The following is a 12,063-nucleotide window of genomic DNA, read 5'->3' as shown; positions in this document are numbered from 1 at the left end:
CGCCAGCCTACCTCGGGGCCGGCTCCGGCGTTTCCGTCTCCCCACAGATGTGCTGCGCAGCGCAGGCTGGAGCTGCCCGATCTCAATGGGCGTGTTGGTGCGGAAGCTCTCCTTGAACTTCTGCATCAGGGACTCCACCGTCTCCTGTGTCACCTCGGGAGCTGCAACACCGGCAAAGGGACTGTGGTTAAAAGAGGACCGGGCCACCATGTCCCCACTGCCCGTACAACCCCTTCCTAGCAGAGGAGAGTGTGAGCCAAAGCAGAGCCCTGAGGCAGGAGGTCTGCCCAGGCCCTCTGAAGTCACCCATGGGGACCCATCCAGCACTTACCAAAGCCACAGAAATTAGAAAATTATGAGCTTACAGAAATTGCATTTTTCACGCTGCTTTCCGGTGTTTTGGATTATTCCTTGTCTCTTCTCCCATGTGCATGCAGAGCACTTGGAAGCATCGGGCCCTTACCCAAGTTACAGCATGAAGGGTTCAAAACACACAGAAACCCCTGCCCTGGGCACTGAGCTGGCTTCAGGTTGGGTTTAACTCTGCCCCGGGGGCTCGGAGTCGAACCCCAGGCTTGGCAGCCTTTTGGGGGGATCAGGTACACCCTGGCAGGCAAGTCTGGGATTACGGAGTGATGGGCAAGGCTGGGAGCCAGGCAAATGATACCAGCCTGGGCATGCTCCAAGCTAGAGCAGGAATCCCTGGGGTCTTCCAGGGGCTGCACTCGCACGGGGCAGCAGCACCCGAGCTCAGGACACAGCTTGCTGCAACACACATCCCAGCTTGCTGATGTTTAAGCAACTCCCCTCCTTGCTCTCACCACACCCCCACCCCACCCCACCCCCCATGCAGTAATGCCAAAAACCCCACCAGAATTGTCCTATGGAACTCACCACCCACCCGCGCAATGGGCGGTTACGGGAAATCATGAAACCACTCACAAAGAGCAGAGATGAAATTCAGGATCAAAAGGTTCGTCCTGCTGCAAGCCACAGAGGTCACCCAGGTTTAACAAATGGTTTGGCCTCTGTCAGCTCCTTAAATAAACTTACTAGCAGAACATAACCTCTGTCCTGTCTCCATTTCCAGAGTCACAAAGTCCCTCTGATTTGCTCCTGGAGCTCCCCGTGCCTGCGCAGGGCTGGCGGGGATCACCGGCCCTACAGCCACTCCACATCCCGCTCGGATAAGGGATGAGCAAGCACCGTGGAGCTCCCCAGCCTGCCAGGAGACACAGGCTGATGTATTGCCCCAATGCATCTCCCGGGTCCAGAGACACATCAGATCTGTATGGAGCTCCTTGGGCACCCAGCAAGCTCGAGGTGCATAACTGCTCTGGACCACGGACTCTAATTCCCTTCGCAGCAATGTGGCAGGGTCCACTGCAGTGCAAAATGAGAAGGTGGCCATGCAGGACAAGGCATTTGTAATCCTAGACAGGGATTAGACTTAAATGCAGAGCCTGCAGCAGACTCCAACAGCCGCCCGCGCTGCAGGGAGGGCAGAGCCCCCACTGCCCTGTGCCACAGGCAGTGCCTCACCAGCCCATGGGGCAGCTCCCTCTTCCCTCCCCCCAAATCCCAAAGGCAATGTCTTCAGCCTCCCCACAGGCTCTAGACCACCCTAGGCTGCAGAGGAGGTACCAAAATCTGCCTGGGCCATTGGGAGGGGATCCATTCGTGCTGTGCTGCCACACTGGGTGATGGAGATGAGGATCAAACCCACTGCCTGCGTAAGCACCGAAGGTGGGAACCATTTCAGAGGAGCTCCAGAGAGAGGGTGGCCAGCTATATTACGTCTTCCAATTATTCAACACCAGGCTCCCCCAGGCACCACAGATCAAAGGCAGAGCTCCCCAAAGCCCCCTACATTTACGGCAGGCGCGGGTGGATCCCGCAGTGTCAGATGCCCCAGCAAACAGCATCGCAGGGGAAAAAAAACAAACATCAAGAACGGGGAAAGGTCTCCAAAGAGCATCCAGTCCCAGCCCTGTCGGTGCACCTCCAGCCCCTCTGGCAGGGCTCCATCCGGGGCATGGGTGCTGCGGCAGCACCGGTACGGCTCAGCACCCCGCTGCTGTGTCTGCGGGGGGAAGCCCGTCCCCACAGCTCCTTCGCCCGGGAGCAAGCATGGCAGGGCCTCCCTGCGAACAGATGGCAAGTTATTTGAACCTTGGGGCTGTGCGATACATAACGCGTGCAAGCGGAGCAGGGAGCTCGGAACTGTGCGGCTGAGGCTTATTTACCGAAAGGAGGCCAGAAGGAGAGCGCAGGAGGGGAGGAGGAGGGGGCCATGACTTCAGCTAGCGACGAAATGCAGCGAGGTCGCGGCTCTCTCATGGTCCCTGCTCGGCTGATGGGAGTAATCAGCACCACGGTGATCGTACCCCATCTGGCCACCACGCTCGGCACATCCATCCAGAGGCATCTGCTCGCCCGCTCGTCAGCAGGGAGAATGCCAGAAGCAGCAGGGGGGGCATTACCTTGGCGGGGAGAGGGTCCCTGTGGTCGCTGACTATTTGTGATGATGCTACAAATACTTACTCCAGTAACGGGAGCAAAAAGCCAGTGCATCTCACTGCTCTGCACAGCACACATGCACCAGCACGTCCTTGGCCTCTCCATGCCCCTGAGCTGGGGGGTTTCGAGCAATGAAACAAAAATAAATAAATAAATAAATGAAGTAGTAAAAACAAAAAGAAAAAAAAAGAAAGAAAAAAGAAAAACCCCTTGTTGACATGATCTCAGCAAGTGGAGTTTGACATGGCCAGCATGGAAAAAACCCTTGCTGAGAAAGAAAAGGTAGCTGGGCTTCAACTGAATGAGATCGGGGTCAAGGACGAAGGAAGGACCCTTCATGCACTGCCACCCATGACAAAAGGGAGGGAGACGCAACCAAGGCACCATAATGCAATGAGGCACAGCACTCACCGAGGCTGCTGGGACCCTGTTGACTATGGGGGTGTCCATCACATCCATAAAAGAGACACAGTCCACTGCCAAGTGGGCACAGCCCACCTGGGATTTCCATAGTCAGCCACCTGAGCCTAGACAGCCAGGGGTAGGAACCCACCACCCGGACCGATGCCTCTGTAGGCATCACACAACCGCACAGCAAACATGAGTTTGCACACACACGCCACCGTGCCATGCACGCACTGCATGTGTGCTTGGCATTCCCATATCCCACAGAGGCTTTAATAGTTCTGAAAAGGCTGGGAGCACACGCTTCAAACACCCCAGCTCTGCCCTGCAGGACCCTCCTGGGCTGTGTGTGCCCAGTGTGGGCTCAGCCGGCGGCTCCCAGCACTGCCGCAGAACCCGCATGCCGCTCCCCTCCCGAGCACAATGCAGCCTCATCGCCAGTACCCGGGCACCAGCTCCTCCCAATGATGGCTGACCACAACGCAGATTTAGAGGCGATAGGGCCGTCCTCTCCTTGAGTGAAGCTTGCCAAACCGCCTTCTCTCCCCACCCCTGGTTTCCAGGGGATAAATCCACTAGGGCCATTAAGCTCATATCTTCATCACCACGTTGAGAGTTTCTCCAGCCTGGCAGAGGTGGTGAGATCCACCCCGAGGTTTGGCACAACGCTACAATCTCAATCTCACCCCATCCTATAGCGAGGGCCTTTGGCAGTGTAACCACCCCAGGAACAAGCTGAAGCCGAGGAAGCACAAGGCTCTTCAGCCTCCGCAAAATCAGCTTCCATCTCCGGCAGCAATTTAAGGACTCAGCTGAAGGTCACCGTACCTTTGTAAAGCACATTACACGTTGCCGTTGTACACCTCCCTCCTGTCCACCCCCATACTCTATTCTGAAAGCGATTTGCTCTCCTTATGGCTCCCCTATTCGTTTGCACGTCTCCCACAAAACGATTCATACCGATAGCCAGCCTGCCTGCCTTCCTTTTTGCTGGCAGAAATTGCAGTGGGAAAATATGTTGTTTGGCTTAAAAATTACAACAACGACAACAAAAAAGTTATCAACTGAACGATAGGAGCAATGTTTGGGTAGAAATGCATTGCAACAGAGATGGGAATCACTCGTTTCAGCCCTCCTGGGACTCCCAGAGCAGCCAGGAGAGCTGGCCTTTCCCAGGCACACAGGTTGGGTTTGGGGGGTTGTTTTGGGGAGGTACCAAACCCAGTAACTCACCAGCATCAGTGGCCAGGAGGGGTTCTCCAAAACACAGTCCCAGGCTGGTCAGATAAACACAACCACCCACAGCCCGTATTTGAGAGACACACCACTTGTGTGCCTCCAGCTCCACTGGTTGCACTTGGATAGTGCCTCCACCATCCCAGGACACTCTCAAGAGTCCACCACAAGAGACAAGGAGCAGCAAAACCCCTTTGACTGTGCAACCTATTTTCTGCCAGCAGAGGCTGGGAAGCCAGGATGGAGCCAGTGGCGATGGAGGTACCCCATAGCCCTTGGAAACAAGCCCTCAGCCTCACTGATATTTTAGGGTCTTCAGACATGGCCTTGGAGGACTCCAATGGAGCTGTACCAGATGCCAGAGAACAGCCCTCAGCCTAAGCCAATGCTCTGCAGGCCGCAGAGACCAAATATCCACCCAGTACCTGGCAGCTCCACTCAATGCCGCACCGGACGCCAGCAGGGCAGAGGAAGGGCAGCAGCTTCTCCCCAACCCAGGCTCAATCCTTCGTGCTGCCGCTGAGTGGTTGGGAGAGCTAGGCAGCCCTGCGACTCAGTTTTCTGCAGCGTATTAAAACAGAAAGGTGAGGCTTCTGGTCTGCAAAGGTGCCATCTTCCCCAAGTCCCCCAGTCTTTGGTGTTCAGCTTAAAGTTGCAGTCCCTGGAGCCCCAACCATCCCTGTCCTCCTCACACAACATCTGCTCTCCTACAGCTGCAGGGAGAGGACTGGAAAGGCAACACCAGCTGGCATATGAGCCTCCCACACTAAGTATTGAGTAAAACATATTTTTTAAAAATATAGTTTTTTAAGCATCTGACGTTCCCATCCCTCTCTTTGATTTCTGAGTGTCAGAGGGCAAGTTATCGATTCCTCAGCATTACCAGTAGTTAAAATGCTCCCAGAGTTTTGGAGAGAGGAGTAACTCGCAGAGCAGCTCAAGAGCTGCTCGACTGAGCACGCTGCTTCGCTGGAATCAAAGTGTCTCACAAGAACACGTCAAACCCAATCAAGGATTAAATGAAAAAGTTTGGGCGCAATTAAAAGTCAAGGTTGGTGGGATTTTTACCTCCTGACCTATGCGTGCATTCGTGACTGCACCGATGGCCACAGCCCTCTCGTCTCAGACACTAGCTCTTTTCCATGCCCATCTCTTGCCCTCTCACTGCCTGCTTCCAGTATTTTTCAAATAATCCACTTTTTCTAGGCACAGGGGAGGGTGCTCTCATGGGGAATCACTGACGCTGGCTCAAAAGGCCTAATGCATCATTGCATCCATAACGCACCATGTAAACATCAGGCACGCATAACACAGTTTAATAACGTTCCAATTGTTTCCTCCAAATCAACCCCCTGAGTTTCAATAAGCACGTTTTGATGTTTCTGGATCCGTATTTTGGAAATCTCTATTCTACAAAGTATTTCAAGAAATCAACTTTCCGATTCTACTTAGGATGAGCATAAATTTCACAATGCTGGAAGATTTCCACATGGTAGAGAGCCTGGTTTCTCACCAACTCTAAATAATGGGTGTTTGTTCCTTTTCGAAGCATGAAATAAGCAACGGTGTTCGTTCTGAAATTGGGATGTGGACTGCTTTTCAACAGTGCCACCCTGAAGGTACTAAGCTCCAGAAAGCAGAGCGCTTTACTAGCATAAAATTAGGGAATTACACTGATGCCTACGCGATGATGGTGGGGGAGATTTGTACCGCAGCTTCACACGCACCAGGAAGAACACACATCTGGAGAGCAACGCCCTGCCATGGAGCATGGGGTGGATATGGGAAAGACATGAGAAACACTGAGAACTTGAGCTGTCCACCCCTTTCTCCAGCCACCAAACACCTCTACCACCCCTCGAGCAAGAGTCTCTGTCCCCATCGGTCCCCTGCTGTCTGTTAGTCCACATCATATGCCACGTGCAGGCACATCGTGTCCAAGAACACCAGGGCACTGCTGGCTGCATTACACAACCAACTCAGGAGATATATATATATGTGTGTGTATATATATTTAAAAAAAGCATATAGATATATAAAACCCAAAACAAAGCACAAATAACCACACACGCCCATATATCAGGAGCCCAAGCACCTCCTGCAATGCATACATCTCCGAGCCATCCTCAGGCGAACCCATCAGGGGAAATGATATACGTGGCACCACGCGCTTTGCCGGAGCTGGCCCCCAGCCCAGCCTGCCAACGCGGTGCGAGGGAGGATCGATCTCTCGCCGAGCAGCTCTTTTACGCAGGGGAGTTTCAGATGCAGCAAGAGAGGTATATAGGAACCCGGGAGCATTTTTAAAACAGGCTTGTACTCCATCTCGACTTTTTCTTTCTTTTCTTTCCCAGACCTTTTGTTGAGTTTAAAATAGAAAACGTACAAATTTTTTTAACATAGGTATTAATACATTAATAGATTATTATATACATTAATAAATCTCTCTCTATAAAAATAGATTTTTATACGTAAAAGTCTGATTTTAATTGCAAATTGGTGGGGGAGGGTAGCAGAAGAAGAGATAAAGTTTTATTCGAGATGTCTCCTTTGAAGGAAACTGAACAAATGTACTTTCCTCCTTCATATATTCATGAGATGACTGCTTCCCTACCCTGTTCTCCACCACCCTCGGCTCCGGGCTCAGAGCCAGCATAGTCCTTATCTGGTATGAGGCAGGGGAAAGAAAAAAAAACAAACCCTGATAGGATCAGAAGTTTTCAGTAGTTTAACAAATCTAAAAAAAAAGTCTCCATTGGTTTTTAATAAAGCTTGGGGAGCGTGATGGGGAGGGTGGATGCTGGGAGAGGCTGGAGTGCAGCGTGGGAGGGGGATGGAGACCCACCTTGGGTCAGCATCCCACAATGGGGACGGGGACCCCAGGGCACCCTACAGCTCCTCTGACCATGCACCCACTCTTTGCTTTTCCTCTTTATTGCAAAGCTTTGCCGTGCCCCCCCTCCATCTACAGAGAGCAGGGATAGTATCCGTAGCTCCTGTCCTTGCTGCAGCCGGGTGAGCTGCTCCTCAAACCAGCAGGACCCAGGGGAATGCCTGGCCCGCAGGGAAGGGGCATCCAGAGCCGGAGCCCACCACAGCTCCCGCCCAGCACTGGCTGCCCTGACCCTTCTTCATCCTCTCTCCAGTCACGGTGCTCAATCGCTTCCCAGCTAATTGCCTCCACTCATGTGTGCAAACTAACCGTTTACTGGAAAATGCCACGGAATGTTAATTTCATTCGGAATTGGGTAATTGCAAAGCACTTCCATTTTTTTATTATGGGAAATGAATAAGCATTGTATTAATAGCATGGTTTCCAACTCCGACCGCAATTGAGGCCCCATCGATGGAGGCTGCGAGTTATTTGTCACCCCGCACTTTCCCTGCCTTTTCACCTTCCTCCTTCTCCCTTCCCCCTGCCACGCTCCCGACTTCCCATGTTGGTAATTAAGATAATGCAATATCATTATAAACACATCACGAAAGATCAAACATTTAAGAGCCGCGGTCCAACGGTCCCTGCCTCTGCCTCACACCTTTGCATTGCGAGCATCTTGCAGAAGCAGATGGGTCTCTGCGCTCCTTGGGCCGCTACCAGCTGGGTTTGACCTTCTCAGGAGCCATTTCTGACTCTGAAACCCTCAGCTCTTCTATGGGGCAAAGACTTTTCTCCCACACCCCTCCCCTGACATCTATGGGGCATTGCAGATTGGGGTTGTTCAGCCTGGAGAAGAGAAGGTTCCAGGGAGACCTTATCGTGGCTTTTCAATGCTTAAAGGCTATTTATAAGAAAGACTGGGACAGACCTTTTAGTAGGGCCATTATGATAGGATAAGGGGTAATGGTTTTAAACTAAAGGAGGGTAGATTCAGACTGGATATAAGGAAGAAATTTTTTACAGTGAGGGTGGTGAAACACTGGCAGAGGTTGCCCAGAGTGGTGGTAGATGCCCCATCCCTGGCAACATTCAAGGTCAGGTTGGATGGGGCCCTGAGCAACCTGATCCAGTTGAAGATGTCCCTGCAGGGGACTTCAGACGGGTTGGACCAGATGACCTTTACAGGTCCCTTCCCACCCCAAACTACTCCATGATTCTATGATTTGTCTCTTTTCCCCATTTCTCCTTTTGCAAGGAAAAGCCTTCGGCCATGGGATGCTGCCTCACCTCCCCCTGCTCCAGCACCAAGAAGGTCCAGGCCACCAGAGACTCTTGCTTCCCACCATCTCCACTTCAATAAAACCTTTATCTTCCCTTTTTTTATGAGACACCATAACTTTTTTGCTTACGCAGCAAGCAGAGAGGAGCAGGGAAGATGGGCAGACCCTCAGCAGCAGCTAATGCTCCTAAAGTTATAAAATAATTGAGAAGTTAAATAAGAAGACTCTGGAGGAAGCTTCACGATTTTGTGCTAATGGGCTCACAAAGTGGCCCAGGCTAATGTTGCATGGAGGAGCGACATCGGCCCAAGAATACAGCGCTGACATCCAGCTCCCTCCCTCCAACGCTCGTCTCCTACAACTCCATGAATCCAGAGGAAAAAATGCCCCGCAGAGCCAGCGGGGGCAGAGACCCACCGAGGGCAGGAGAAAGCCCCATCCCCACCTGGCCAAGGAACTGCCAGCTGGGGAATGAACCGGGAGGCAGCAGCACTTTGGCATCTGTAAAGCAAGCATGAGCAAGCCCCAGCACCCCTAGGGATGGGCACAGGCAGGGCAGGGCTCTGGGAACAGCAATGGCCAGCAAAACGTGGCATGGTGGCCCCTCTCCAGTCTTCAACCACCACCCAACTCCCTGCTCGGCAGCGCAGTGCAGAACGAAGTTGTTAGCTGGAAATTAAAATTTCCTTTACCCAATAGGCAAGGTGCTACCTTTTCACAGTACCAGCAACTCCCTGCCATGTGCCGGGGAGAACAAGGGGGTGACGCCAACCCAGATGAGGGCAAACCACCAAAAACCCATATTGCAATGGGGCCAAGGAGCTTCAGCCATGCCCGCTGGCTCCAAAAGGAGCCCCCCTGCAGTGGCAGGGACCAACCACCTCCCACACCAGCAAGCACATGGGTGCAGGCAGCAGGCAGGAAAGGAGCCAAGAGCTGGTTTGTTGCCTCAGGAGAAGACCTGGAGCTGAGGGAACACCCAGAGAGCCCAGGCTATCAAAGCAAACCACTTCCAAGCCATGCGGGCAAAGAAGAGAGGCCGAGCACAGCCAGACCCCGCAGGACCCGGTGGGTGAGTCGCCACAAGTGCTGTAACTCAGCGGGGCCGTCAGGAAGGATTGATTTCAAGCACCTTGTTAAGAAGTTTCCTCTCCCGCCAGTCCTTCGAGTAGGTCACTGCCTAATGATAAATGGGGCTGGAAGGTGCCCGCAGACCTAATATCAGTGCAGGTGCCCAGCCTCGATCCATCTTCCTTAGGAGCCAGCTGACAAAACTCACTGTCTCGGCGCCATAGCCAGGTAAAACATGACCAGTAGGAAGGGGATGTGCAAACAGAGTGAAGAGCTGGCGCTGCCACTGCCCTCCCTGCTCCCCTCCCCATAAAACCCATAAGCCCAAGACGGACCGATGGGGACAGCATCTTACACACTGACCGGCAGAGCCGCAATGCTGCTAAAAGCCACAGTGAAGAAGCGCTGAACATCACAGACTGAGACAAACCCATCACTCACAGGCAGGCGACGGGATCTGGAGCAGCCTCAGCTCTCAGCCGTGCATCCCAGGGGCTTCCCGAGCGCTCGCCAGCACCTATATATTTCCAGCAGAAATGGGGAACGTTGTGGGGTTGTTCTCCTTCATCCCAGACCCCGTGCCCTCTTCTCCTGGCCAGCCTGACTTCAGAAAACACTGGCAGGTTTTTGCTCCATGCTGACACCATGGAAGGACAGCCCTGGGCAGACCTGAAGCTCTCCCAGGTCCTCTGCACACAAGGACACTGCAAGATGCAACCCAGCACAGAAACCCAAGAGACGGGAGGACATTTGAGATTCCCCAGGGTCTCCCAAGGGGAATAAACAGCCACTATATTATTTTTTTTAGGTTTTGCATCAGGCAAAATAATAAAAAAGTAAAAAAAATAAATCACCTCAAAGCTAATCCTGGTTAACAACTGGCCTACAACCCAGCTACGCCTTAAATAATGCAGTGCTTTATCAAACATTCATAGTGATGCACAAAGTGATGAACAACACATGCCTGGCATTTATATAAATATAGTTCCTGATGGCTTGTTTTCCTTGGGCAGCCAAAACTTCACAGCTCATCTTCTGTGAGCTTGTGATTTCGCCTGGACAAAAAGCACTTTGGACACCTGGGGAATCAGGGCTACTGCACACAAAACTGCCACGACATCTCCACTGGGCATCAGCAGCCCCACAAAACCCAACAAAAACCCATGTTAAAAGAGCTGTTGCTGACTTGAGGAGCCACAAGTCACCCAGCTGTGGCTGGGAGAGGGGATGACCAAGGGTATTTCTTCCCACATGGACGTGCAGTGTCGGGGCAAGACCAGCCCAAGCCTTGCAAAGCAGCGATAAACCAGCAGGACTTCACGAAACCACCATCCCTTTGGGATGGTCAGCAAAATGCTGGCATATTAAACCACCTCTTTTCTCTTCCATTTGCTATGGCACCATCAGAAGCCGCTTTTCCATTTGCTTCTTCCCTCCTCTCTCTCATTAAATTAATGAGTGGGGATATAGCAAAGGCAAAGGGAAGGGAGAAAAAACAAGAAAACCACATCAGGAAATCCAACCTATAAGTCCTTTCTCAACGGTGGGCCAGAAAGAGCCCCAATCAGCCTGAGAGATGTTTATGCCTTAATTACTCATTAAGCACACGCCAGCACAGCCCCTCCCTCAGCCAGGGGGATGCAGGACCAAGAGGCCACCAGCCCCCAGGAACTTCCCCATCCCTTCTGACCTGCTGCTGGAGGCAGGAGGCACCTTGGACATGGGTCTTGTTGGAAAGGCCTGGGCACGCTCCCATGTACCCATGGTGCTGCCTTCAGCCACTTTATTGGGAGGTGCAAGGGAGGGGGAGCGTGTCCCGCAGGACTGCCAGGCCAAGACACCATCACTCCCTCCTACCATGCTGATGAGGACAATCCAAATTTGGGATGGAGGCAACCAGTTTGGTGTGATAGGGTGATCAAAACGCATCTAAAACTCCAGCCTGGCAGCTCTCTGTTCAGAGGTCAAAAGACAATTAATATATTAATTACAATGGTGTTTATCTCTCTGGAAAGCAAAGCACTTCCCTGGCAGGTATGGACATTTTCAAATCAACATTAAAGTCAGAGCTGGCATCACGGTAAAACTGAAGGACCCAACAGCGTATCCATTGCAACTGCTGCAACTGGGGCCCCTATTCTCTTCGTTAATGCACTCAAAGCAGTTGGAATTAAGCATGTCGGACATAAAGACGTGTTTAATTTCTCTAATACCCAAGACATTAGCTAAGCACATGCTTAAATGTTTTCCTGAATCAGGATCCGATTCCTACCCTGTTGGGCCTCTTATTTATTTATTTATTTAAAGCTGAAATTTGCAGCTGGGTTTTTCAGCCAGGAATTGCAGACAGCAAAAAACACTTTCCACAGGCAGGCTATGTGAATATATGTTTGCAAAGGTCTCTGTAAATTACGCAAGGAGTTGGCGGGGATTAGAGCTGGGAAAAGCTGATCACGTACAAAGAGGGTCGTGATCCCATCAGGTCACTGGAAAGAAGACAGAGCCCCAAGACACATCAGATGCTGGCCTGACGTACTGTCCCATTTTAGCTTCCAGCCCCAGCAAGCGTTAAGCCATCATTTTATTTATTAAAGGCTCAAAAAGCCTCTGGTTAATGCTTGGATTCAGGGTGGCACTGCATCTGCCTACCCGAGCAAACGGCAGCTGCAGACA

General features: G+C 52.0%; 1 protein-coding gene across 1 annotated transcript in view; it reads right to left on the bottom strand.

Annotated features, from left to right (window-relative positions):
* Positions 1-12,063, bottom strand: part of ASTN2 (astrotactin 2) — a 315,089-nt gene that overhangs the window by 254,835 nt on the left and 48,191 nt on the right. The window contains 1 exon segment of the mRNA XM_035890105.1: positions 12-161. Within this exon segment, the coding sequence (XP_035745998.1) occupies positions 12-161 (150 nt within the window).

The sequence above is a fragment of the Egretta garzetta genome, unplaced genomic scaffold (assembly GCF_000687185.1).
Source record: "Egretta garzetta isolate BGI_Z169 unplaced genomic scaffold, ASM68718v1 scaffold190, whole genome shotgun sequence".
Classification (NCBI taxonomy): Eukaryota; Metazoa; Chordata; class Aves; order Pelecaniformes; family Ardeidae; genus Egretta; species Egretta garzetta.
This window is presented reverse-complemented; position numbering and strand designations above follow the sequence as displayed.